Raw genomic sequence first — 24,512 nt, forward strand, 5'->3', positions numbered from 1 at the left:
CACTTTAATCAAACTATGTCACTTCGTATAGTTATTTCAGCTGTTAATATCCGTGTTTTTAACGTTAGGGAACATGCTCTCCACATCTTCCAATAGTGTAGTTGTTTGTGATATTTTGGTTTTGAATTCGTTAAGCTCGGGAAATATTTTGTGGGTTTGGTGGCCATGCTGACCTATCATTTTATAACACAATTCTATTATTGCTAAACCTATCTTGTATATTTTAAGTCACTTGGGTTTGCCTTTTTTTCCTGCTCGTTAGTTGTCCGTGAGCAAATGTTATATTGTGCTATAACTACTACGGTTAACATCGTAACTTTCGCTCCGCACAGTTAATGGCGAAAACTGAACAATACAATACTCGAAGATTTTGTTTTAGTGTAATGGTATAGAATAGGCGTGGGCATTAATTTAGCCTAGCCTGTAGGCTATCTTTGATAACAATCTTATTAATTCCAGATTTTCGTAAATTTTTACAGATTGTAAGTTAAGGTGAATTAGAAATTTAATAAAATATAAAATTAATTGTCTAAACAATTCACCTGTCACGATTATTTGTTAATTTTAAGCTGCATTTGAGCTCAAGTACAAATTTTTTCTTGAAAATTGCTACTCCATTAATTCAGTTGCAGTAATAACATGGGCAGGCCAGGTATGTTTTTCTTTTAAAGTAAAATATAAATAAAGATTTTTGCATACTAGGCTATATCCCGACTAAAATTAACAAATTAAAATTTATACGCCGAAGATTTACGTCAGCAATCAGAGTAGTTTATGTCAACGTGAATATTACATCAGAATAGTTTATTTAAAACTTATGTGAAAATATGTATGTACATCAAAAATTTGGTTTTCCGCCTAGATCTTCAGTGGAAAGACCCTTGATTCCAAACTGGAGCTGTATGAAGTTTTATATTATGGATAAAAGTTTATGATAACTTAAATTTTTAATCATATTTATGTTTTCAGGATTTACACCGCGAGGTGGTCGCGGTGGTGGAGGCAGAGGAGGTGATAAGCTTAGTTTTCTGGTTTAATTTATTTCCTGTTTTTTTATTTTATTATTTTGTTGTCTTGATCCAGATTGTAAAGTTTGCTAAGTGCGCAAGAGATAAAAAATCCATAGATTGCTTGGCGCGTACAAATGTTTTTGTGGTTACGCAGATTTTTTGAAAATATCTTTTAAAACATGAGCTATTCATACATAGTGTATATAAACAACAGTTTCAGAACGAGTCTGACAATGCTTCTAATGCAATTGACTAAAAATATCCTGCACAATTCTTTTGTTCAATAAACGAAGTTGAGTACTTTGCGATTATCATCATCTGTTTATCTTGTTGCCCTCTCCCAATAACAGCAAACTTTTCAATCTGGGTCTTGATTCACTTTCAAACCAAAACGCTTGTATAACTCTATTACTTGTGTTTAAATGGCAGAACCTCTTCGTCGGTTTTGAATTAAAACACATGTTTTATTTGTTTTTTAAAATGACATAAATTGGAATTTTATATGCACCTACATCAATTCTTTTTTCCGTTGTTATACAGGAGGCGGTGGTTTCCGCGGCGGTGGACGTGGAGGAGGTGGTGGTTTCCGCGGCGGTGGACGTGGAGGAGGAGGTGGTTTCCGCGGCGGTGGACGTGGAGGTGGCCGAGGAGGCGGCGGCTTCCGAGGTGGAGGTATAAAAAATTCAATCAATTTTTTTGAGAATCTTCAGTGCAATATTCAGAAGGCTATTCTATTTCATCAAGAAAGTTGTGTGTTTGGAGCTATTCATTACAGTTTCTGGCTAACTTTACGTGATTATTATAACTTAGCCACCCAAATCTACCTAAATCTAATTTAACTCCAATAAAACCTTAAATAGCTAAAATCAACTTTTTGCATACCCATTTGCTTAACCTAACTGCATATCTTTAACAACCGGCTGCGTCACCTACTCACCAGTGAAATAGTCACATCCTATGCAAAACTGTAATAGATAATATTATCTGTTATTACTAGGGCCATTTTTATATGACCTTAAAAAATCAATAATATGACTTCATTTTTTGGAAAATATGATTTTATATGACTTTATGTGAAAATCGTGTATTTTTACATGCGAACAACGTCACTCACGGAACTAAAGAGTAAAACATACGCAACATAACAGTAATACACATCCATTTCTATTTTAAACCACTGTTGTAGTACAGTTTCATGTAGTGTGGAATGTTAGAGTCTTTCAAGTTACGATTTGGACGTAAAAATGACTTTAGTAAGGAAAATGAGCGCTCCACAGACGCTGATGTGGGTTGACACTTCTGCAGTTTTGCATAAAGCGCTGGTGAAATGTCTTGAAATGATGAAATGAAATTTTTTGCCTCTTAAATCTGTTTCATCCATCACAAAAAACAATTCTTTTTCACTCAATTTATCCAGCAGTTTTTGATTGTCTGCTTCACTCAATTCAAATACTTTTTGGCGACAGGCTGATTCAGAGGGTGCAGTTTTTCCCAAATCTACAAACAGCTTTCTAATTGATGGATATTGTACTTTTACCAATGGAATGTCACTTGATGCAAATGCCCGAACAAGTTGACTGGTAAAATCGTTTAGTTGCACCGGGTGAATGAATGCTTGTTGCAGAGCTGAGGAGCGGGTCATTCTTGCTTCAATCCCTTTCTTATGCTTGAGTGTTGCAAGATGCTGTTCAACAAAAAAACGTTTCTCATGCTTCACAATGCAACTGCATACCTGACAGAACAGTTAGTAGGGGAGATTGTGAAGTCCTTAAATTCATTTACAATCGCTTTGACTTTCGCTGCATTTGATTCTTTCACTTTTGGCATGCTGAACCAGATATTTTCTCTATGTCTAAGTCTCTGTATATATTTAACTGTTATATTCTTCAGTTTGCTACTAGTTGTACTGTATTTGTATATAAGTAGACCAAGGTTGAGCTTTTTAGCTTGCCTACCCACTGACTGAACTTGACGTCCCACTTCAATGCACAGAAGTAGAACAGATTGTGTTGCAACACAATGCAATGTGTGAGGGTGACCTCATAATGCAATTTGTGACCTCATAAAATATAGGTCTGTGACTGTAAGTGTTATGTTCAATCAGAAATTGCCTGACTTTCTTAGTGCTTCATTGCTTCACCGCTTAAACTGGTACTTTTTATTTAAAGTATATAACGATATGACTTTATAACTCAAAAATATAACTTAAAAAGCTGATTTATGACCTAATCAGGAAAATATGACTTTATATGACTTCATAACTTTTTTAATATACCTCATAGGGATGTGATTTTTGTGTTAAAGTTGATTTCACGACTTACTGATGCATAGAAAAAAATATGACTTTAATGACTTTAAATGGCCCTAGTTATTACTATCATCATATTTAGCAACACATTTTTGCTGATAGTAATTTGGAGGTTTTCCCAAATCACACATCAACATATTTGAAATTACTGGGGATGTGCCGCGAGAAAGATTAATTATTCGAGTTCGTGCGAACCCGAATATCATGAAGGTCAACACGAACGAATCCCGAATCTATTCGTATTAGAACCAAACAATAAAATTTCATCCAAAAGCTGTCAAGTCTTGCTTGTAAAATGATGTAATCGATAAACAAATGGCTTTGTTTCAAAAAATAATGTTTAAAAACAATTGAAAAAGCATAATCGTTAGGAAAACGACCTTCATTATAAGTACTATTGGCTATTACTTTTGTTTAGCTTTGTCAGTAAACTAGATCATCATTTTTAACAAAAGTCAGTAAATTTATAAGTATAATATTGTACAGTATTCGGATTCGCCATTGTTGGTATTCGTGTTCGCCCGAATCTTCCATGAAGGCGATATTCTGCGAATCTATTCGGGTTCGCATCGGCCCATCCCTACAACTCACACATCAACATATTTGAAACGTGCAATGACTAAACAACAGTGTGCTCTGTTGCACAACCAAGTTTTAATTTTTTACGCAAAATTAGTCATTGAAAAATTTTTGACATCGCCTCGTATATTAGAAATTTATATTTTAAACTAGAGATGTCTTCCGTGACACCATGATGGTTGTGATTGTATGCCTCTGGCATGGAAGATGCCATGAAAACTTTAGCTTAGTGAATTCTTTAAAGCAACATGGATAATACGAAATTTTACAGTCATTTGGTTATAGTGCTGCAGTGTACAGAACGATCAATTGTTTTATCATGTTTCTGCTTAAAAGATTTTGCATTACTTTTACCAGCTGCCTTTTTCGAGTCAAAAATGTTTTTTTGTTGCAATGTAAGGGTAGTTTTTAATTTTTGGGTGTAGATGTCCGTGTGCAAGCTTGGAAGACAAAAATTTCAAAATTTTTATTGTTTCATTTTGCGCAGGAAGAGGAGGGGGCAGAGGAGGATTTAGAGGAGGCAGAACAACCGTTGTGGAGCCACATCGACACAACGGAGTTTTCATTGCAAGAGGAAAAGAAGACGCTTTGGTCACGAAGAATTTAGTTCCCGGAGATACCGTATATGGTGAGAAGAAAATTGAAGTGGAGGTATGTTTATTTTATGTTTATGTTTCTCTTAAGCAGTCTCATGAAGAGAGGTCAATTACTTTATCAATTCTTACATAACTTTGCTCAATTATTACATATAAATTTGCAATGTTTTCACTAAATAAACCACTGTTGTTGACTTCAGTTGGAAGGCACCAAGATCGAATACAGAGCATGGAATCCGTTTCGATCGAAACTGGCAGCTGCGATTCTCGGAGGCATCGAATCGATTCATATGAAGCCGGGCTGCAAGGTTCTTTACCTTGGAGCCGCTTCAGGAACTACTGTCTCCCACGTGTCAGATATTGTGGGCCCGGTTAGTTTCGTTATAAGAATGGAGTAATTTCATCTTTTTGTGTTTTGCGAAAATTTGTGTATTGTGAAAATACGCCGATGAAAAATTACAACAGCGCAATCTTTTTCACTCAAATGCGAATGACTTGCTGCAATAACACGATGTCTATGTTTGTATCATACAGGAAGGTTTAGTCTATGCTGTGGAGTTTTCACACCGTTCAGGTCGTGATTTAATCAACGTTGCGAAGAAAAGAACAAATATCATCCCCATAATAGAAGACGCAAGACATCCCCACAAATACAGGATGTTGGTCGGTGAGTTGTCACACTCTCCGCAAAAATACATACATTTTCTGTTACTGAAATAACATTCATAATTTACAGCATGCCACATAGAGTGGTCTATTTGCTATAGGGTTTAAAGTTGTTGAAATGATTCAGGTATGGTCGACACCATATTCGCTGACGTTGCCCAGCCTGATCAAGCTCGTATCGTCGCAATCAACGCTCATCAGTTCTTGAAAAATGCCGGCCATTTTGTAATTTCTATAAAGGTACAAGTTGCTCTGTCTTGATTAACTACAAGTAGATTTTGAAATGTGAGCTGTAGATAGTTTGTCACTGGCCCTAGCTGGATACAAAGTGATTACGTGCAAGTGTTAACAGTTGAGCTGCATTACGACTTGCCACAAGTTAATAGCAGTTGTGTTAACACGTGTCAATGTTTTCGTATATCAGGCTTCATGTATCGACTCCACTGCCAAGCCAGAAGCCGTTTTCGCAGCTGAAGTGAAAAAGATGCAGGGTGAAAAGATGAAACCGCAGGAACAAATGACCCTTGAACCCTACGAACGTGACCACGCCGTTGTTGTCGGGGTGTACAGGCCCCCACCCAAGAACAAGAAATAAAAACTTTGACCATAATGGCTGTACATAGCATGACATCACAATACGCTTTAAGGGCAACCAGACTATTTGAATATCATAAAAAAAATCGCCAGTTTCATGGCTATATTTGCCCAAAGTAAATCTGCCAAAAAGACTTTTCAACCAACTTTTCTTGTATTTTAAAATGTGGAGAACCTTGTTCTTGGATTACTTGGTTTTACATCGTATGGGTGATCGTGTGTCCACTGCCGCGTATCTTTTTCTACTATTGCTAATAAAACCAGTGGTATCTGTCATGTTTCGTTGACAGTAAGTCGTATTACAAGCGGAGATGCAGGTTTATAATTTGTCACATTGTGGTGGTGGCCAGCTGGAGACGAAGAGAAATTATTCGAATAAGTAAGAACGAATTACAGCTCTACGACAAGCATAGTTGTATTCAAATATATTGATGTACAGCGCGGCTCTTCAAACTACACCTCGTTTGAGATGTATGAAAAGCCAATTGTTTCTACTGTAATGTTCTAACAATACGTACGCTTAAATTACATGAACAAAAAGACACAGAAAGTAACTGCTATAAATGAAGTGAAACCACGTAAGGATGTTTCGTATCGAGTAGCAAATACAGTAGGCCTATTCTGAATATTTCAGTTGATGACATAACTGGTGAATATTTAATGAATGTTTTTTGGCAAATCTAAACTTTAATCAAAAACTTTGAGTTCAAGAATTTTTTTTAAGTGAGATTAAGAGAAAGGGTTGTTGTTTGCAATAACAGTTTGTAGTAGCTTACCCACTTTCCAGCTCAGATCGTGTTTTACAGGGCGAAAAATATAACTTATCATTAGATAATTTACCGAAACAACATAGGTTCATTGCATAAAAGACTTTTAGATTATTTACAAAACCACATTTTAAACAATTTCTATTTTGCAGTCTACTAACTCGAATATCACTTCTTAACAAACTCTTGATTTGACCAAGTTTACTTACGAGTCAAAAATCAAGTCACACTTACGATGACTGATTCCGAGCTTTCATTGTCAGAAGAAGAGTACAAAGCTATTGCGCTGTTTATAATTGTAGTCCTGGTGCTGGTCGTATTGTTTTTTATTGTCAAATCAGTCAGAAAAAACTCTAATGGTGAGCAAGAGTTTCATTTTTTATGATTAACCCTCAATTTTTGAAATGAAACTGTTTTTAAGAGAAACTTTTGAGGCCTTTTTCCGGAAAGATAGAAAACTTTAGTATCGGGCTAACACAAAGCTAAGAAAATTTTGTCGTTTGTTTGAAGCACAATCGATTTTATGACGTGTTCATTTCAAATGCGACATGCATGAAATTGTTTCAAATATGTTTAAAATTTGCGGTAAACTGATCATTTGTTGGTTTGTTTAACAAAAAACGGTTTGGCCTTCGCTCAGTGAACGCTGATTTAAATCATTTCATGATTTTTATAACGTATGAAACCTCGTTAGAAACTTATAGACCAACTGTAAAATCTTGACCCGAACTTTGGAAACCAAAGTCCAAGTTGCTACTTACCGGAACCTCCAGTATGAAGTTTCTTATTGAAAAATTAGGGTAACCTATTCTTGTTACAGATGTGAGGTTTTGTTGATTTTTTAAAATGGCCAGTGTTTTATAGAAGTCGCTTCTAGTACGCGGTCATTGACAGTGGAATACAGGGATGGACCTGCTAAGCTTGAGGCTTCTGGTGGGGAAGAATCACCGGTTGTAAGACAGAGACGAGGTAGACCTGACAAAGGTGTGCTTCGTTTAGACGTTTCATATTCCTTATAGCCTATAGCCCACTTGGGCATTTAATTTATTGTTTTCAGCATCCAATAGATCAGTAAATATTTCGGGAGACAGCGCAGGTTCAATCAGCTTAGGAGATAACAACTCAGGTGGAAACGTCACCAATAATCATAAGTAGGTTTCAAAAAAATTAATGCTAAATGTTTTATGCAAAACCTACGAAAAGTACGGTCTTCTAAATCATGACCACATTTATTTTAAAATTCATTTCTAGATAACACAAAGAGGCTTGATGAAGAACACCTGTGTGCTCCGTATATTTGTCTGTTTTTGTTTTATCACCCCATTATCTCTGTGATGGCTGACAGATATGAAATAACATTAGTAGGGTTTGGTGACACTTAATCACTAATTACACGAACTTAATAACTAACTTGTGACGATATTATATTATAGTATACCGTTTGAATGCGGCATAGAATACTTGTTTACGGAAATCGGCTTTATGAAACGATTGTCGCCGGTGAATTTGTTCAGGGTCAATTGACGTGATCCCATAAATATCATACCGACGACTTTCTGTTTACCGCTTTGAGTCGTGATATAAATTTCGTGGTTGTCTATTTTGTGTTCCTTTTTATCAGTTGTTCATTCATTCGTGTACTGAGATTGAGCTGCAACATATTTGCAGCAGCAGCTCTTATGCTGTTGCGGGTGTGCCAATTTTTTGTCTAAATGTAATCGTTCAAAGAAGCTTTGAATATAACCAGTTTATACAGTTGTCATTCCCGTGTAACCATTGTTGAATTCAATTTTAAGAAGTTCAGTGTCAAGTTAGACAACTTTGTTTTCATCTTCGCAAGACAATAAACCGTTATAAACGATAAAAGACAATAAACGTGAACAATTAAGTCTGCGGGTGAGAAAAGCAGACAACGACCGTATGAGATTCATATACCATCACCCGCAATAAACAATTCGACAAGCAAACATTGTAGTGGAGTGAGTCAACCTGTCAAGTTCATCTACCATACCATACACCACTCATTCCATTACAAACTTAATAACTAATAATAACTTAATAACTAATCACACTAACACTTAATCACTAATCAATTATGTGTCGCGTGATTTAATGTCCAAGTGATTATGTGTCGGTACACCCAATGATATACTGCATTGTTAAAAAAGAGCCGTGTGGTGGTTAGGCTCAATGTAGAAAAAATTAACACTGCAATTTTAAAATTAGGTTTACAAAACTACCGTGTATATCAAACAATAAAAATATTCTACTTCTACTGTTGCAGAGCTTATCTTATCTTAAGCTATGTTAACTTAATTTACCTGTTGAATTATCTAATTCTATTGTTGCGTGCGGTTAGAATACTCTAACCTCTTGTCAGCCGAAAGGTTTTAATATTATAACAGCAATAGTTTACAAGAAACGGTTTTTATTGTAGGTGCTGTACACTTTCTCAATATTACGCATAATTAAGAACATAGTAATACCACTGCTTATAAGATGTCTATTGAGTTGTAATCACCATGACTAACGTAGACTAACGTTTCAGTAATTTTCTCTATCTGCCTCTGATTGCTCGCTGGTAGAAGTGCGAGCTTATAAGACGTGAAGCGATGGGAGTGAAAATGTACGACGAGAAAAACGCAGCATTTCATAACATGTGCAGCGAGCAAAACAATGCGTTGGCAATGGGAGTTACATGTAGTTGAAGCTGACGCGTAGATAAATATAATCAGTATAAAGTTCAGAAGCGGGCATTTGCAATAAAGGTTTCTAATCAGCACAGATGCTGGAAACAACCTGGGAACGTACTAAAAGGAGTTTTCACATGAAGTTATTTAGAGTAGGTTTCCAAATATCAAACGACAGTTGAAGTGTTATCTAAAAACAAGTTTATAAACTTTAATCAATAACTGGAAACACTTTTCCAAGAAATGATGTAATGGTATTAAAAATGCCACCCAGCCCGCTACACTGTAATAGCTCAATACTAACAAAGTGTTTCATATCATACCTTCTATTGATAATAAACCGAAAAACTTTTTAGCGCTTTTGAACACAATATTTTTGTTACCGACTGGAGGTATAAAATCGCTTGTTCTAATAAATGTTTCCAACAGGGTTCAGTGTTGTTGTGTTTGGTGGGCACAAATTCCGCCATTTTGCTTTTGACAACCGTTGCTTTTTACGTCACATTAAAAAAAGTTTGTGTGCGTTGTCTGCGTGATAACTTTCCCACAAATAGGCTTTAGACTTAAACCTAGCTTTAATATATTCTACATATTGTATTCAGTATATCCTCGAATGTTCTTGAAAAGACAATTGTGAATGGAAACCAGTCTCTCATTTTTATCATAATGCAAAGAACAGAATAAGTATGCTTTAATATACAAAAGTCTCAGAACATCTTTTGTCATTTTATTGTTATTTACTTAAAAATTTATTTACATCAAAGTATCTTTTCCATTTTTATACGTCTTATTTTTTTTCTTAATTTTTAAATCAGTTGCGCAATCGTTTAAAATTTAAATGATTGCGCAAACTTTAACGTGGTTGCGAAATTTCTAAATCTATTGCGCAAACTTTAGATTGGTTGCCCAACCTTTAAATAGTGAAGTCTTACACCTATTACGCCACTTATGAATTGGTTGCGAAATTGTTCTGCGCAAAGTTTTCTTCATCCACAAGATGTTTACAGAAAATAAGTAAAATGAGATAGTTTTCGCTAAAATAGTGACAGAAATACTAAAAGCTAAAAAGTGCCAAAAGTTTTGTGCGATTAATATTTTATGGGTTGTATGGTTGCAATTTTAGTCAAAAACTAGTTGAAAAACTTCTAAAGACATTATTTCTTTGGGCGGAAGAATACTCAACTTCTTCCGGCCGCCTCCATCTTGTTTTTGTCACATTCATAGACATCGAAAATATAAACACTAGATGCCTAACTAGATTACGTTGCTAAGGAAAAAAGTGGAGCAAGCATGGGATTAAGAAAAAAGCCCAAAAAACGCGAAAATACTGTTCATGAATTAAATGGTTTAAACTTTAAATGGTTATTATTTCTGCATTTTCCGACTCTGCTAAGTCTGAATATATTTATGTTTCAGTTCTTAAGATATTTGAAATTTCCTGGTGGTTTCAATAAAATATCGCAGCAGGACTTTAAAAGTATTTTAATAAATGGAGTTAGTTGTCGCAGCAATTGGTTTCACAGTTGGCTGGGGTCTGAGGAAAGTTTTTGGTGAGTAAACTGATACATTTTGTTTTGGTTTTATATACGTACTACACAATGTGTAGTACACATCACCAGCATAAAATATAGATTTCAGATAATTATCAATATAGATGTGAATCATATTGTAAACCGAGTAAGAAATTTCGAAAACAATATAGGTTACAATACTTAAAAGTATAGCATAATTAATATCAAAAGAAACTTATTATAAGCTAAATATATTATATTCACCGGCACTATTTTGTAATGGATCTTATCTTTAACATTTTGCTCAATTACTATAATTTTAAGGCTCTTGTCAAGGAATCAGTCAATAAAGAAATACCGATATCTAATACCTAATAGTAATGTCTAATACCAGAAATATCTTTTTTTATGTCTTGTGTCGATTCTAAGATGCAGCAGAAAAACGAATGCCATCAAACGAAGGGAGTAGTTACAGAAACTACAATTACGGTAAGTCCTGATATGACATGTAAGTAAGTCCTGATAATGTAAGTCCTGATATGTCCTGACATTACATTATAGTAATGTCTAATACCTTAAAGAAATACATTTTTCTATGTCTTGTGTCGATTCAAAGATGCAGCAGAAAAACGAATGCCATCAAACGAAGGAAGTAGTTACAGAAACTACAATTACGGTAAGTCCTGATAATATAATAACTTTATAAAAACTTTCGTTATTTCGTAATAGTAAAAACAAGTTCAGAATTTATAAAATATGAAAAATTTCGTATTTTGTTCAATACGTCGCACTTCTTATTCATAAAAACATGGCATTTCTCAATATTCTTCAAAGATATTAAAACCGTGTTTGTTAGGATCGCAAACTTCAAGGGAGATAGCTCTAGACGGAGATAACAATGGAGCCATTGTTCTGGGTGACGACAATCAAGGAGCCAACGTATCGATCTCAGGAGGTAAACAAAAATTTTTAAATCAATTGTTCTGTATAAAGTTGAGCTGTTTAGGCTGGCTCCAATATACGTAAGCTATGAGAGATGATTTGAAAGTATATGCCTATACAACCAGCACGTTTTGAAATACTTAGCAACATGAAAGTTAAATAGTCTAATAAGCTAAGTTGCAAATTTGCCGTTATTGGGTAACGCTATTAGGAAAAGTTATGTAAGTGACAACTCATTTCAAATTTGATAGTAACACTCCGCTATTGGGCAAAGAAACAAAAATAATAAATTCACACATTTATGAATCTGTTAATGCTTCGCTGCAGAAAACAAATCCAAGCAGCCAAAGAACGGATCAAATGAAACCAAAGTCAATGGCAAAGATAAGGCAGTAAGCAAAAACACAACCAATGGTGAAAGCGGAAATAAAACAAACGTAAAAAACTTTACCAACGTCAACCTCGGTGAGTTTTAAGATTTTTTACCTCGTCAAGTGCCTGTTATTTCACATTTCTAATTTATGAATGGAAACACCGATGACTGTAATGACTGTAGTGATTGTTTAAAATTAGTTAAAAGTAAAATGTGAACTATTTCTCTGAATTACTAAATTGAAATTTTAATTGAAGGTGAACAGCACAGCAGATCGGTCAACGTTGCCGGTGAGAACACAGGCGCAATCAGTCTCGGTGACAACAACACAGGAGCAAATGTTAATAGTAAGAAAAAAGTTTACGTCATACTCTGGCCACGTGCTCAAAAACGCATTAGAGTAGTCTTAAAGTAAAAAAAATATTTTTATGATTTGTTTGATTTTTTTTTGCAGACGGTTCAAATGGTCAATGTGCTTCGAAAGAAAACAATATCATAACAGAAAATCGCGAGCAAGACATTAATATTGAAAATCTAACACTCATAAACAACCCTTCTAGTAATTATTTTGAATAATAATAATCTATTTTATAAGAATTAGGAAACTTAAAACGTATGACACTTTCTGTGAGCGAGCCATGCAAAGTCTATTAAAATTGCGTAATTCCACGTGTAGCGCTTAGCACCTCTATGAAGGATAACATTGATATATCTAGATTGAGATTTTACGAAATGTTAATTGTTGAATTGGTAAAGCCACAAAAAATAACAATTACAGAAATGAATTACTGTTGACACAAAGTTAAAACCGTCAGCATGACTATTAGCGTAACGTAATATATTGATAATTCCTTAACACTTTGTTATGTCAATTATAAGCGTAATATTTCATATCAAATATTTTAGCGTCGTCTTCTGGCTCAAAAACCGATCAAAAACCAACAGCTGATGAAATAACAACAACTCAACCTAAAGAAAGTCATTGGGTAACAAATCTAATAAGCAAAGATGGCAAAGAAACAAGTAAAGATGGAGAACTTTTTCAAATAAAGAATGAATTTGCAACACCGCAAATGAAATCCGCCAATCATCAAAGTGACATCTTGGCAGAGAAAACCAAAACGCGACATCTTGAGGTTCAACTTGAAAGAGAAAGAGATTCAAGTAATGATTAAGAATTAATAAGTTTTTAAAAATTTATAACTAGCTTCTTTTCAAAATGGTATACATATGACACAACTGTTTAAAATGTGTAAACAATATATTTCCTGTTTGTCCATGTTGTTGTTCAGACAAGCAGTACTAAATGAAATCTATAGAAAAATATGGAAATACAGTATATCTGTAGAAATGTATACAAAAGTGCATTTGGTGATGAACGTTTGGACCTTTTAAAATGATTTTTTAATGATACAGAAAATTTTCCATGTAAACATTGTGGACAAACAGTAGCCACAACTGAAGACATTATATGCCTGCCCAGCAGAAAAGCTTTAAAAAGTTCCAACAAAAGAGAGCATCTGTCCAACAAAAAGCAACGGCTTTATGCACAGAGTTTTATAATCAACAACAATTCAGTCGATGTAATCACTTTTTCGAATGCAACAAACATCACAGTTTCTGATGAGGTATATTTTTATACTAAACACGCATGTGTTTTTGCATCATATATGTATCACGTATCACATGCGTTCATACTACAAAAGGTTTGTTCGTTTTTTGTAGGTAAAACTTCAATCAAACAACTGGTTCCCTGGATACAATTATAAAATTTGCTATTGTTCCAAATGCGACAAAATGATTGGATGGAAAAATATTCTGGCTGATGCGAAAGTGGCTCAGCAGGAGTTTGACACATTTTTTGATTTTAAACTTGCTGAACAATCCTTAATCGCAGATGTGTAAATAGCGTCAAACCATTCTAAACGCAGCAAGCAATTGCAGTAAGCGCTTGCTTGTACAATCAATACACTCCGTACAAAATTCTGTTACTTAACCTAATTTGAAAGTTATCGTATATAAAATAGCATATATCCAGCAGTGATCTACTTATCCTCATCTTTAGCGTCGCGTAGCGGGTAACGTAAACCTTTAAACAAAACTCACTGCTGGTAACTCACAGTCACAAAACCCATATGACTATAAATATATCTGTGGAAATTCACAACTTGCAGGCAAGACTTAAAATTGCTGGTGTCACTTACATTTTATGAGTAGGTTAGCTAAAATCCATCCAGCAATCACAGCCCAAACTCGGTTGTAATTTTGATTGACATAGACGTATATATATTTGTATAAATGGTTTGCTTGTGTTATTTCACGTAAAGATATTCTATAACTACCGATATAAAAAGTTTAAAACTTCCCCGTGCTTTCAATGTTTGAAGTTTTTCATTGTGTTGTGCTGTTGTATTTGACTGGGTTTGTTGAACTACATCCAATGGCTGGCTATTTCTGATACAACCTATGACCAATGCAATCTTTAAATTGAAGATTTATTTCCAAATTGATATGATATTGCGAAATACGTTGCATTTTCATATTTTAATGAAAAGCAGTATAGAAAGATTAAAAATAATGAGGGTACAATTTCAGCCACTTCTACAGCAAACAGATTTAGGAACTTTAACAGGCAATTAAAGACCACGTTTTAGCAGTCCTTAAATGTATTCTATAAATGTATGTATTCTGGATATGACAATAGCTTTGACAATCGCCCTTGTGCTGATAATTGTCACAAAAATAAAAACATTGACACTTCTTGCTTTGTAATAACTGGGGCAGATAAATTTACAAATTTAGTCATAGCGTCTGGTATACGGCTGACAACATTATATCTTATTATAATTTTCTTATTCGTTTGTTCTCTTTCTAGCCACAAACCACCAATCACATCTGCCAGTGGTGGAAGAAATGCAAAGATATTACGCGTAATTAAGAGATGTTTTGCTATTATCAGCGATCTAATTGCAGTTAATGACGTCAATGTATAGAGAGAATAAAAATAACTTTTACGTTGGGTTATGTTATAAATGTTTTCTTTCATAGTATTGGCTATTTCCATACTGGTTTCAAGTGAGTGTGATCAACCAACCCGTAGGGAACGTAACTATGACAAGCCATACTGGACAAAAAGTGAAAACCTTCAATTGTAAGGTATTGTGTGGGCCAAGTAGGACAAAAACACGAGATTACGCATTAACAAAGAACGGAGTTGTGGATTGGGATCGTTGTTGGCCCTTTTTTTTTGACGAAAATGTTGCGTAATCACCCACGATTAAGCGTATTTTGTCCCAATTGGCCAACCCAAAACCTTACAGGTAACGATATTCACTGTTGTCCAGTATGGTTTATACTTTATACGATCTGTTTTGTGTTTGTAAGACAATCCTAACTTTTAGCTGAATAAATCTCATGTTGGGTTTTAGTTAATTTAAAGCTCACAACAGGTTACATCATTTCTTCGTATTGATTATGCTTGAATTTGTAGAAAGAGAATATTTCCAGGTTACACTGACCCCGACACAAATGCAAAAGTTTTGACGAGATCTTATCCTCTACTGCCACCCGACGGTAAAAGTCGACTACCACCAATTTACAAATGATGCTAAATTTGAAGAATTGTCCGTTTTTTTGTTGTTTTTTTTCTTTAAATAATTGTAAACGTTGTACCCAACAGAATTAAGCGTCGTGGAATAAATTTATACCACAATGTGAGTCTGAAAATTGTTATGCTTCGATATACACTTTAAACATGAAAATATAAATTTTCTATGCATGGTTAGATGTTGAATATTTTTAAATCGATTGTTTGTATGAAAAGTTTCACCAACAATTCTTCAAAGTCACTTTTCGTTTTTCTCGCTGCTTGTCGCTAAGCTAAGTAAAAATAAAAACTAAACCAGCAAATGTATGTTGACCGCAAATGATTTGCTTTCTGAAATACAGTATAGTAAGCAAAATATCTATTGAACGATTTATCTAACAGATTTATTCACCCACCGCCAACAAAGGGTTCTAAACTGAAATAAGCACACTTGCACCGATGCTTAAATTAAACTGCCAAAGACAGAAATGTTATGAAACATAATGGTAGAACAGGATATACGGTATGATTGTTTTATGGGTTGTCGGCATCAATATACACTGATGACGAAATCATTAAACAAATCGAGTCAAATTGTGATCGTGACACCGACATTTATGACATCTATGACGTCATAAATGTCTGTGTAAATCATTGATGTCACCTCGATTTAAATATAATTAATTCAAAGGTTAACTATTTTACTACGCCTTGATTTATATTTACGTAAGAAGATTGTCACTGAATAAATGTCGAAATATCTATGCTTTGGATTAGTTATAGATATAGAACATGATCATAGTTTCGTCACATAGATTTCCTTTATGACGGATTACGACGCCAATAAATGTATAAAACCATCGAAATATTTACACTGGTTCTGCCAACACCTGCATTAAGCATGTCATAAAAACCGGTTCCAGTCGAGTTATAAAGCCGCAAAAGTTGTAAATCTACTTCACTGCGGCTGCTCAAAGTCTTCTGTGCCAAGGTCGTTTGGAGTTAAAGAAGGGTTCCATATCAAGCCACGTGGAAGGAAAACTGATAGCGGTACCTGTCCCTAATCACGTAGCGTCACGGTGACGTAATACTGTGATGAGGTCATCAAAAAGTAAACGAGTTCACTTTTCCTGATATAGTCTTCTGAGAAATCTTGAGCAAGCAAATTTAGGTCTATTGTTGTGAAAGCCAAACAAGGAGCTTGTGTGCGAGCTGATAAAAGAAAACCACACAAGCTCCGCTCAAACATTGGATGCGTTCGTGCATGAACCGTATAAGGGGAATCTAAAAGAAGTACCCTCTGTCGCTGCTAAAGACTTGCAGATCTGCAAATGCTCGATTTGAACTGAAACATGCAGTTTTGTTAAATAAAGCAAAATTCGGGTTGGGGGGAATACTTTGCATTTTCAATCATGTATAAAAACAAATTTCAAAAAACAATTTGTAGCGCGATAGAATTTTACAGATTTTTTTGGTGGTTGGTGGTTGTATGCTCACGTTCCGATTTCAGTTAGCCCTTTGCGATTTCGAAACACGGCAAGGCAAATTAAAATATCACCAAATTGAGCAGGAAATTTTCCCATTTTCAAGTGGACGACATCATTCGAGGTTCGCTGATTAAGATGTCGTTTTCAGCAATGCGATGTCTCCTAGATTAGCAGCATATATTAGTCGCTTTAAGGCTAAAATTAGTCAACTGAAGAATGAACTTACATGCTCGTTTACAGCCGTCTATGTCACGTAAAGTACACATAGACAGATAAAGTAAATGGCGATGTTTGAGCTATTGCGGGATTATTGCGGCAAGAAGGAACGTGCCAGGTAACATGCTCCAGTTTGTTACGAAATACGCCGATGGCTTTTAACATAGATTACAAATTGCTAGGTTGCAACAATTCGACGAAACGGCCAGTTATTGACCAACTGCGCTATAAAGAGTACACGCTGTGGAAGGAAAAATTCGTGCATTAGCACCACCACCACCCGGCACCAGCCGGTATTTTTTGTCAAATAAAGTGAAATAAAGTGAATATTGAACAAAAAATTCGTCACAAACTTTCGCAGCGAGTATTTTTGGTGATGAATGATGGATATTTAATCTGGTAAACGTTTTTAGGATGATTGCATCAAAACCTTATACGTTCCGAGCCCAATATACCAAAAATTCACTGATTACTCATACGATTACTCCATTTTTTTTTCAAGACACGTTCAACTATAGTTAATCCGGGATTTAGCAGAAATAATTGACCGGATTATGCCAAAACTTAAAATTAGCCAACGTTTCCCAAAACATCTGCATCTGATCAGAACATAGTCAGATGACGGAACAAGCTGCTTAACCTTAAAACAGCGGTATATTGTCGAAAAAAATGTCAAAATTTATTCGATTTTGACGCCAACTCCGATGCTCGGTGAACGTGATTAGCAAGAAATTGATGGGTAAAACGGCAATTTACGTACCGGGCACAGATTGGACTCATCGTTCAAAAATGTAATGATATCACGAAAAAATTGAAAAAAAAACGCACATAAAAACGGCGACAACCACTTTATGACGGCGGGGCTATAGTTTGCACACGCGTGACGCCTGGTCACGTTAATTAGTTTTTATTTCGGGAGTTCCCCTTTGCAACCAACTTCGAGTCTGGAACCATTTATGCCACAACGACGCGCCGGCTTGAAAAGAACTGGGACTGGTAAGTGTGCGACTGCGGACCGGTAGACTTTATCTAGTGGTTTTTAGATAGACGTTTACGGATGATTAAAAAATTAATGTTTTTACTTCTTTCCTTATTTGGTGACAAAAGAAACTAAGTTGTTTCCGCTAAAACAAAGTTATTACAGCGCGATCCATTTCTTCGAAAAATATTAGTTTTGACACTGATCTGTTGGCAAGGTTGGGGTTTGTATGAATAACAGCAAGGAATAAGACGAATAGATGAACAAAAATCTAATTTATTACAATAGCACTGTCACTGGGTGGCCAAAAAACCAAGACCATATTTAGATTAACTTGGAAGGATACAAGAACTCTCGCTTAGGTAGAGATGTTGGGTCCGTGTTGAACTAATTCCGCGGTATATACATTCTGATAATCTGCTGATCTTGAAATAAAAATACGTCGTTGCAGGTAATATTCGGATTCGTATTTGATTGAGCATCTTCTCATACGATTAAGGTAGGATGGCGTGTCTGCATTAAATAGAACATCTCTCTAATCTTTTAATAAAGTTTATTTTTAAGTTCTGCGGAAAGTTTTTATTTAGTGAGATGTTCAAGTTTCCACCGAATTTTTTAAGTTTCGGGAGATTTTTTGTAATAAGTTTCAACCGGTAATTAATCAACATTTAAAAGGAAAAAAATCTGAAAATCATATTTTGACTGGAAGTGTTCCAGCGACGTAGCTATTTGATGCATTTGATGCACTGAAACGTCTACACTTCCATCTGTTTGTCGACTAGTTCGGAGAAAATAAAGCAATCATCGAAGCGAAACCGTTGTTGTGGGGGCGTGAAATCTTCACTATTTTGAGAAGTAACAAGCGAGCATCGAGATATCGGCGATTAAATCGCGTTTTGAACAAAACGTGACGCGTGCCTCATTCAATTATAGCTCAACAACAGGAAGTCGATTGGTCAATTGGGAACCAATGACACCCTAACTTTCTCCCTTGATTATGACAACACAAACACGATTACGAAGGACTAATTGCTCTTGTTTTCAAATAGTTAAAGCTCATTCTAAATGGCAAGCGAGAATGCTCTTTTCAAGTTCTTGTCAAAATGAGGTTAATGACATTTTAAGTACAAACAATTTTGACATTTTAAAATTTTTATTAGTTTCTGACCCACCATATACGATATACGTAATAAACCGTAACTTGTTGCGTGATCTTACGGAAAAAAGAAAACTGTTTAAATTCAATTAGGTTTGATATTATTTTGCAATAAGCGTTTTTCCATAACTAACGAAATAGTTAATGAAGTTTTCGCTATCAATACTTTAAAAAACACTCTGATCGACATTTCTGATCCAACGTGAAGTTATGCGCGGGTGCGGCGTCATAACACCAGCGGTTGTAGTATAAACGAGCAAGATATCATTAATGCAGGATGGGTTCGTGTGTCCGCAAAGTTTCATGTTTGACTTATGTCTTTATGTCCCTGACCCTTTATGTCAATTTCAACTTCTGATAAACCTAATGACATCAATTAATTTTTAATTTTATTGTAGCGAAAAACCTCGAAATTGAATAGAAGCCTAAGGTCGAAAGAAACGAAACGTCGTCTCGCTCTTTATGCTATGTTCCCTGTAACAATACCTGCATCTTAGCGGCATATTGTTCTTCGTAATGCTATCATTGTTATTAAGCTATCAACGAGTGTACGCTTGTGGTATGCTTAATAACGGTAGACTTGCAGCTTGACAAAAATGGAACAACGGGACATTAAGTGGCGAAATTAGATAAATATCTCACGCCAGTTCTGCTTCAACAAAACCATATTTTATGCGTATACTTGCGCGCTATACCGTTAAGAAAAGCTTGTCTTGGCGACCAATGTTCCCTCTAATTTTTCACAAGTGTGAGCAAACACACTAACTCTCTGAGCGGTCCCTTGGACCACTGTGAGCAACATCAGACGTGCGCAGTGCGCACTGTGGCCATTATTATGCGTTTATTTTCAATTCAGGTTGGATTTTTTTCTTGTGCGCAGCACAGTTTTTCTGTGCGCGAAGACCGTGACAGCAGTGCGCATTTGCGCACGCGCGCAGCTTAGAGGGAACATTGTTGGCGACTAACATAGGTCTTTTATTTTGTCCGCTATTACGTTAAAATGTTCAGGTTGCATAGCGTATGGCTAAATGCAGAGTTATGGACCTGGTACCTTAACTACGATTTGCTCGTAAATGGACCAGCGCAGCCGTGGAACAAGCGCCGGTGAGTTTCTTGCGAGTTTGTGGGGGTGCGGACAGAAAAAGTTTTCCCTTCCTTGGTTTTATACCGCCAAATAGGTCATACTGCCATTGATGATGTACTGATATACAAACTTTAAACAGAGTTCATTGACATACAAAGTTTTTATGAAAACGCTTAAAAAATTGGTGAAAAAAGTTCGAATAAGATACAGTTTTTGTTGATGAGTGTGTCGAATGAAATAGCTTTCGGGATATTACTATTTCGAAATATCAGTTTCGTGGAAGTCCATTTTAAACGTTAAAGGCGTCAATCACGTCATTTACGCGACCGTAATCGTTTAATACGCAACAGTCAGAGATTCCAGTAAAAGTTTAAACCGTGCGAACGTGAGTAAAGGAACGTTGTCAATCTGTCTTTGTTTCTTTTAATCCGCAAGTGGGCGTATCGATGTTTAACAGGTATTGCGCGAAATATTTGATGTCGTAATAACGTTCTTTTTTCTTTTTGTCGCTTGCCGTCGCTATAAATATGGATCACGTAGCTGACAATGGCCATTCTACCGACGAACAAACGATACCAAAGCGATCTTTTGAAACGTTTGAAAGTTTGCAGAATTTGAAATTTCCGAGAACAATTTGCAAAAATGAGTTTGAATACTGTCAGCCTCAAAGCATTCCAGAGTTCGAGCAAATTCATCCCGCTTTTGACGTCATCATCGGCGAATTCACTCCAGAAAGTTTCAACAACGTTGAAAAACGCGTTTCTCCGCTCAGAGGGATTCGTCGCAAACTCGATGAAACCGACAGATCCGACAGCTCCGACCAAGATCTTAATCCCGAAGCAAACGGTGAAAAGTCACGCAACGGCCGCATCGGCTCCGACGGTTCAAGCATCATCATCCAGCTGTCATCCGTGTACGATCAACGATCGGGAAGAGATGATCGACTTCATGTGCCGGCTCTTCGTGACTAGGGAGCCGCTGATGAGATCGATCGGAGCAACACCGACGAATTCGAGGGTGTACGTCAAATACTGCATCGATGTAAGTATATTTGATGACGATGACGATGTTACTGTTAGTATTCGAGTGTGTTGAAGTAATGTTATTGAATTTGTTATATTAATTAGTTTCATTAATGATGATTAAATACGGAAACTGCGTCAAATTTCTGATCTGATTGCTTAATATTAGAAACCGTCTTAACTTAAGGGTCGTTTTAAATATTCCGATTTGATTTACTTTGTAGAGAAAATTAAATTTTCAATTTTAAGCTGGTTTTATTTTTTTTTTTAATTTGATAAACTTTTTAAAGATAAAAATAAAATTGAAATCGTTCGTTCGTAATACAAAATAAATTGTCAAGAGTTGACTAGAAGCCACAAAAATAAATTTTTTGTACAGCTTATACCTTTTAGTTTCAATCTAATATTGGCGAAAATAAAAAAGTAAGTTTTAATACAAATAAAATTGACTAAATCAAGATCAGATAAAATAGTTCTGAATCAATGCCCTTTGAGTTTTATTTTGTAAAAGTTTTATTTTCGTAACGTGGCATTAAGACACATCATGTATTGATTGATGGCGAGTACCACGACCGGATACAATCGACATTTTCGCAAAATATCGGCCCTTTCTCCCCATTGCCCAATCAAAACATTAAAATTTTAGTTCCACAAATATCGGCCATTTTGTCATAATTTTAATCGTTTTTTGTTTCTTTATTCCAGGAAGCTCTTGTCCATAATGCATCGTTTCTGTCGCGCGACGACGACACCGGAAAAATCTGCGGAGTCAGACTGAACGCGATCGGACCGGCAAGCGGGCACGATTTGGACAGCGACTTTGGGCCAGAAATGAACATCGTACCCAAGGTGAGCAGACATTTGGCATCACACAAACACTAACTAACTACGTCGAAAAATTTACCACGTATGTTTCGGATCAAAATATCCGCTCGCTACCCGGTAACGACGAGGAAATATTCACCAACCACGCTCTTACTTTTACAGTTCTTGCACTACATGGAGGAAGACATCCCGAAGTTGCTGGGGACCGACCGATTTATGCGACACGTCGCCATCTGCGTCGAACCGTCGGTTGCACAATGCGGGATCGCCACAAGTTTGATGAAAAAGTCGCTGAAACTCGCGAAGACCGAGCGACTCCGGCACCTGACAGCGATGTGCAGCTGGAAGCTTCCCTTCCAACTTGCGACAAAAATGGGATTCGAGAACGTCCGGGAGGTTGCGTACGCAGACTACGCCGAGAGACAGCGGAAGAGCGGAGAAGTCTACGAACCTTTTGAGAAACTCGCTGTCTCGGAAGGTGCTGCGAGGATGATGGTGAAAAATCTGCCAGCTTAATCGACCTTCTTCCAATCAGCGATGTAGAAGACGCCAACTAATCGAACCGCGCCGAAAACGTTTGTGACGTAAGCGGATGGCAAACGACAAATTTTTGATGGACATGTTCGTGCTCATTGTTTACGTCAGTAAGTTATTATGACGTAAACAACCTTATTCCGGCTGGACTTATTGCAGCTTTGGCGCGGCCGTGCGGTCACAGTGCACTACTGCCTCAGAAATAAGTAAGTAGTACCACTGTGACGTAGTTTGGCGGTGTTTTGATTTTCGACAACGAAAGGTTTCCTCGTCAAACGCGTATAGCCTATATTTATAAAGTGTTGCATTTTTTTCCATTCCTGTCTTTACCTCAATCCTCTTCTTATATACTTATTTATTATTTAATCATATTTGCGTTTTTACAAACCGACCGTTTTAGTAACAACTGTCTGTAGACTCTGTAAACACATTATACGTGTTAAACGTGGCTTAGCAGGTGCAAAGCACAGCTGCTTGTTCCGAACTTTTATATTTACATGGTGCAGATGTTCCTCTAACACAAAAGTTTGTTTTGTTTCTAATTAACAGGTGGGAAGTGAATTGTGCTTGATTGGACGCGTGTAGGCAACAGAAATCATAAATACCGACCAGTTAATCGGAAGTGGGACTTGCATTGTTAACTTTTCTATTTTCAGATCTGCGCAAAAGCATCGGGTCGGAGCGGCTCGCAAAAGCTTATCTTTAAACGAAAGTTTGACATCAATCGCACAAGGGTTTAATTACACACACGTGTCCCGGGTAATTTGAAGTTCTTTTGCCAAAGTGACCTGACAGCTTTGTTTACTGCTCGGGTGCTTTTGACCTTTTTCCGCCGATTAATCCGTTCCCTTTTCCGTCCACTTTAAAACAAAATGACTGGGTCTAACACAAATACCGGCGACCCTTAATCAGTCAATGTTTGAGTCGATGCGATTTCTTGCTGTGTTTGGTCGATTATCATATTGATACGCGTGTATTTGACATTATGCACCGCGTCTCTGTGGCAGTTTGACATTTTTGAAACATTGTTCCTTTCCAATTATGTATTTGAAGCCCACAAATTGCTTGTTACTTGAATATTATTTATTGTATTTGTGTTCATCGTTGACGTTTTTCGTATTTTAGAGCTTTTCTGTTTTCGTGAAATCTTCATTTTGTGTAGCCTATTTATTATAAGTGAAACGTTATTGCAAGATAAATAAACAAAGAAATCTTATAAAATGTATTATTCTGATAAATTATTTCAGCACAAAACAAGTCAAGGAAATAGACTTTGAATACAAATAATAGACATTAGACATCACAAATAACTTTCAAGATTCTCTCTTACTCAATGAAAATTTTAGTTGCACGTCTTTATTCGCTTTAAAAACACGTTAAAAATTTTTCTGTGGTGTTTTGCGTCATAGCAAGACCGATAAAGCCTGCTAGAGAACAATATAAAATATTAAGCGGAACAAATTCGCAGTCAGCAATTAGCACGGCCAAGCTGTTGCTACCGATACTTGAAAAAATATGAGGTATAACCAAGCCTATCAAAAACGTTTGACGCAAAAGATCATCATTTCCAAATATTCTTTAAAATTC

At 36.1% G+C, this 24,512-nt stretch overlaps 4 protein-coding genes across 5 annotated transcripts; all 4 read left to right on the forward strand.

Moving 5' to 3' along the window:
* Positions 1–459: 459 nt before the first annotated feature.
* Positions 460–6,027, forward strand: LOC143446805 (rRNA 2'-O-methyltransferase fibrillarin-like). The gene is made up of 8 exons (XM_076946614.1): positions 460–652; positions 970–1,011; positions 1,551–1,682; positions 4,385–4,548; positions 4,694–4,864; positions 5,028–5,160; positions 5,287–5,399; positions 5,584–6,027. The coding sequence occupies exons 1-8, from the start codon at positions 640–642 to the stop codon at positions 5,752–5,754; spliced, it is 939 nt and encodes a 312-aa protein (XP_076802729.1). The 5' UTR covers positions 460–639; the 3' UTR covers positions 5,755–6,027.
* A 608-nt stretch (positions 6,028–6,635) lies between these two features.
* Positions 6,636–8,282, forward strand: LOC143446830 (uncharacterized). 2 transcript variants are annotated; one of them, XM_076946649.1, is made up of 4 exons: positions 6,636–6,879; positions 7,385–7,489; positions 7,578–7,671; positions 7,772–8,282. In XM_076946649.1, the coding sequence occupies exons 1-4, from the start codon at positions 6,756–6,758 to the stop codon at positions 7,773–7,775; spliced, it is 327 nt and encodes a 108-aa protein (XP_076802764.1). In that variant the 5' UTR covers positions 6,636–6,755; the 3' UTR covers positions 7,776–8,282. The 2 variants fall into 2 exon arrangements, with proteins under 2 accessions (XP_076802764.1, XP_076802763.1); XM_076946648.1 differs by having other exon boundaries at positions 6,644–6,879; positions 7,385–7,504.
* A 3,061-nt stretch (positions 8,283–11,343) lies between these two features.
* Positions 11,344–14,494, forward strand: LOC143446729 (uncharacterized). The gene is made up of 8 exons (XM_076946493.1): positions 11,344–11,397; positions 11,578–11,676; positions 11,991–12,128; positions 12,294–12,383; positions 12,491–12,595; positions 12,943–13,200; positions 13,453–13,664; positions 13,762–14,494. Exons 1-8 carry the CDS (start codon positions 11,355–11,357, stop codon positions 13,939–13,941), a joined length of 1,125 nt encoding a protein of 374 aa, XP_076802608.1. The 5' UTR covers positions 11,344–11,354; the 3' UTR covers positions 13,942–14,494.
* Positions 14,495–21,044: 6,550 nt separating this feature from the next.
* Positions 21,045–24,324, forward strand: LOC143445788 (uncharacterized). Its single transcript, XM_076945109.1, has 3 exons — positions 21,045–21,585; positions 22,272–22,415; positions 22,554–24,324. The coding sequence occupies exons 1-3, from the start codon at positions 21,187–21,189 to the stop codon at positions 22,905–22,907; spliced, it is 897 nt and encodes a 298-aa protein (XP_076801224.1). The 5' UTR covers positions 21,045–21,186; the 3' UTR covers positions 22,908–24,324.
* The last annotated feature ends 188 nt before the right edge of the window (positions 24,325–24,512 follow it).

The sequence above is a fragment of the Clavelina lepadiformis genome, chromosome 2, assembly GCF_947623445.1.
Source record: "Clavelina lepadiformis chromosome 2, kaClaLepa1.1, whole genome shotgun sequence".
Lineage (NCBI taxonomy): Eukaryota > Metazoa > Chordata > Ascidiacea > Aplousobranchia > Clavelinidae > Clavelina > Clavelina lepadiformis.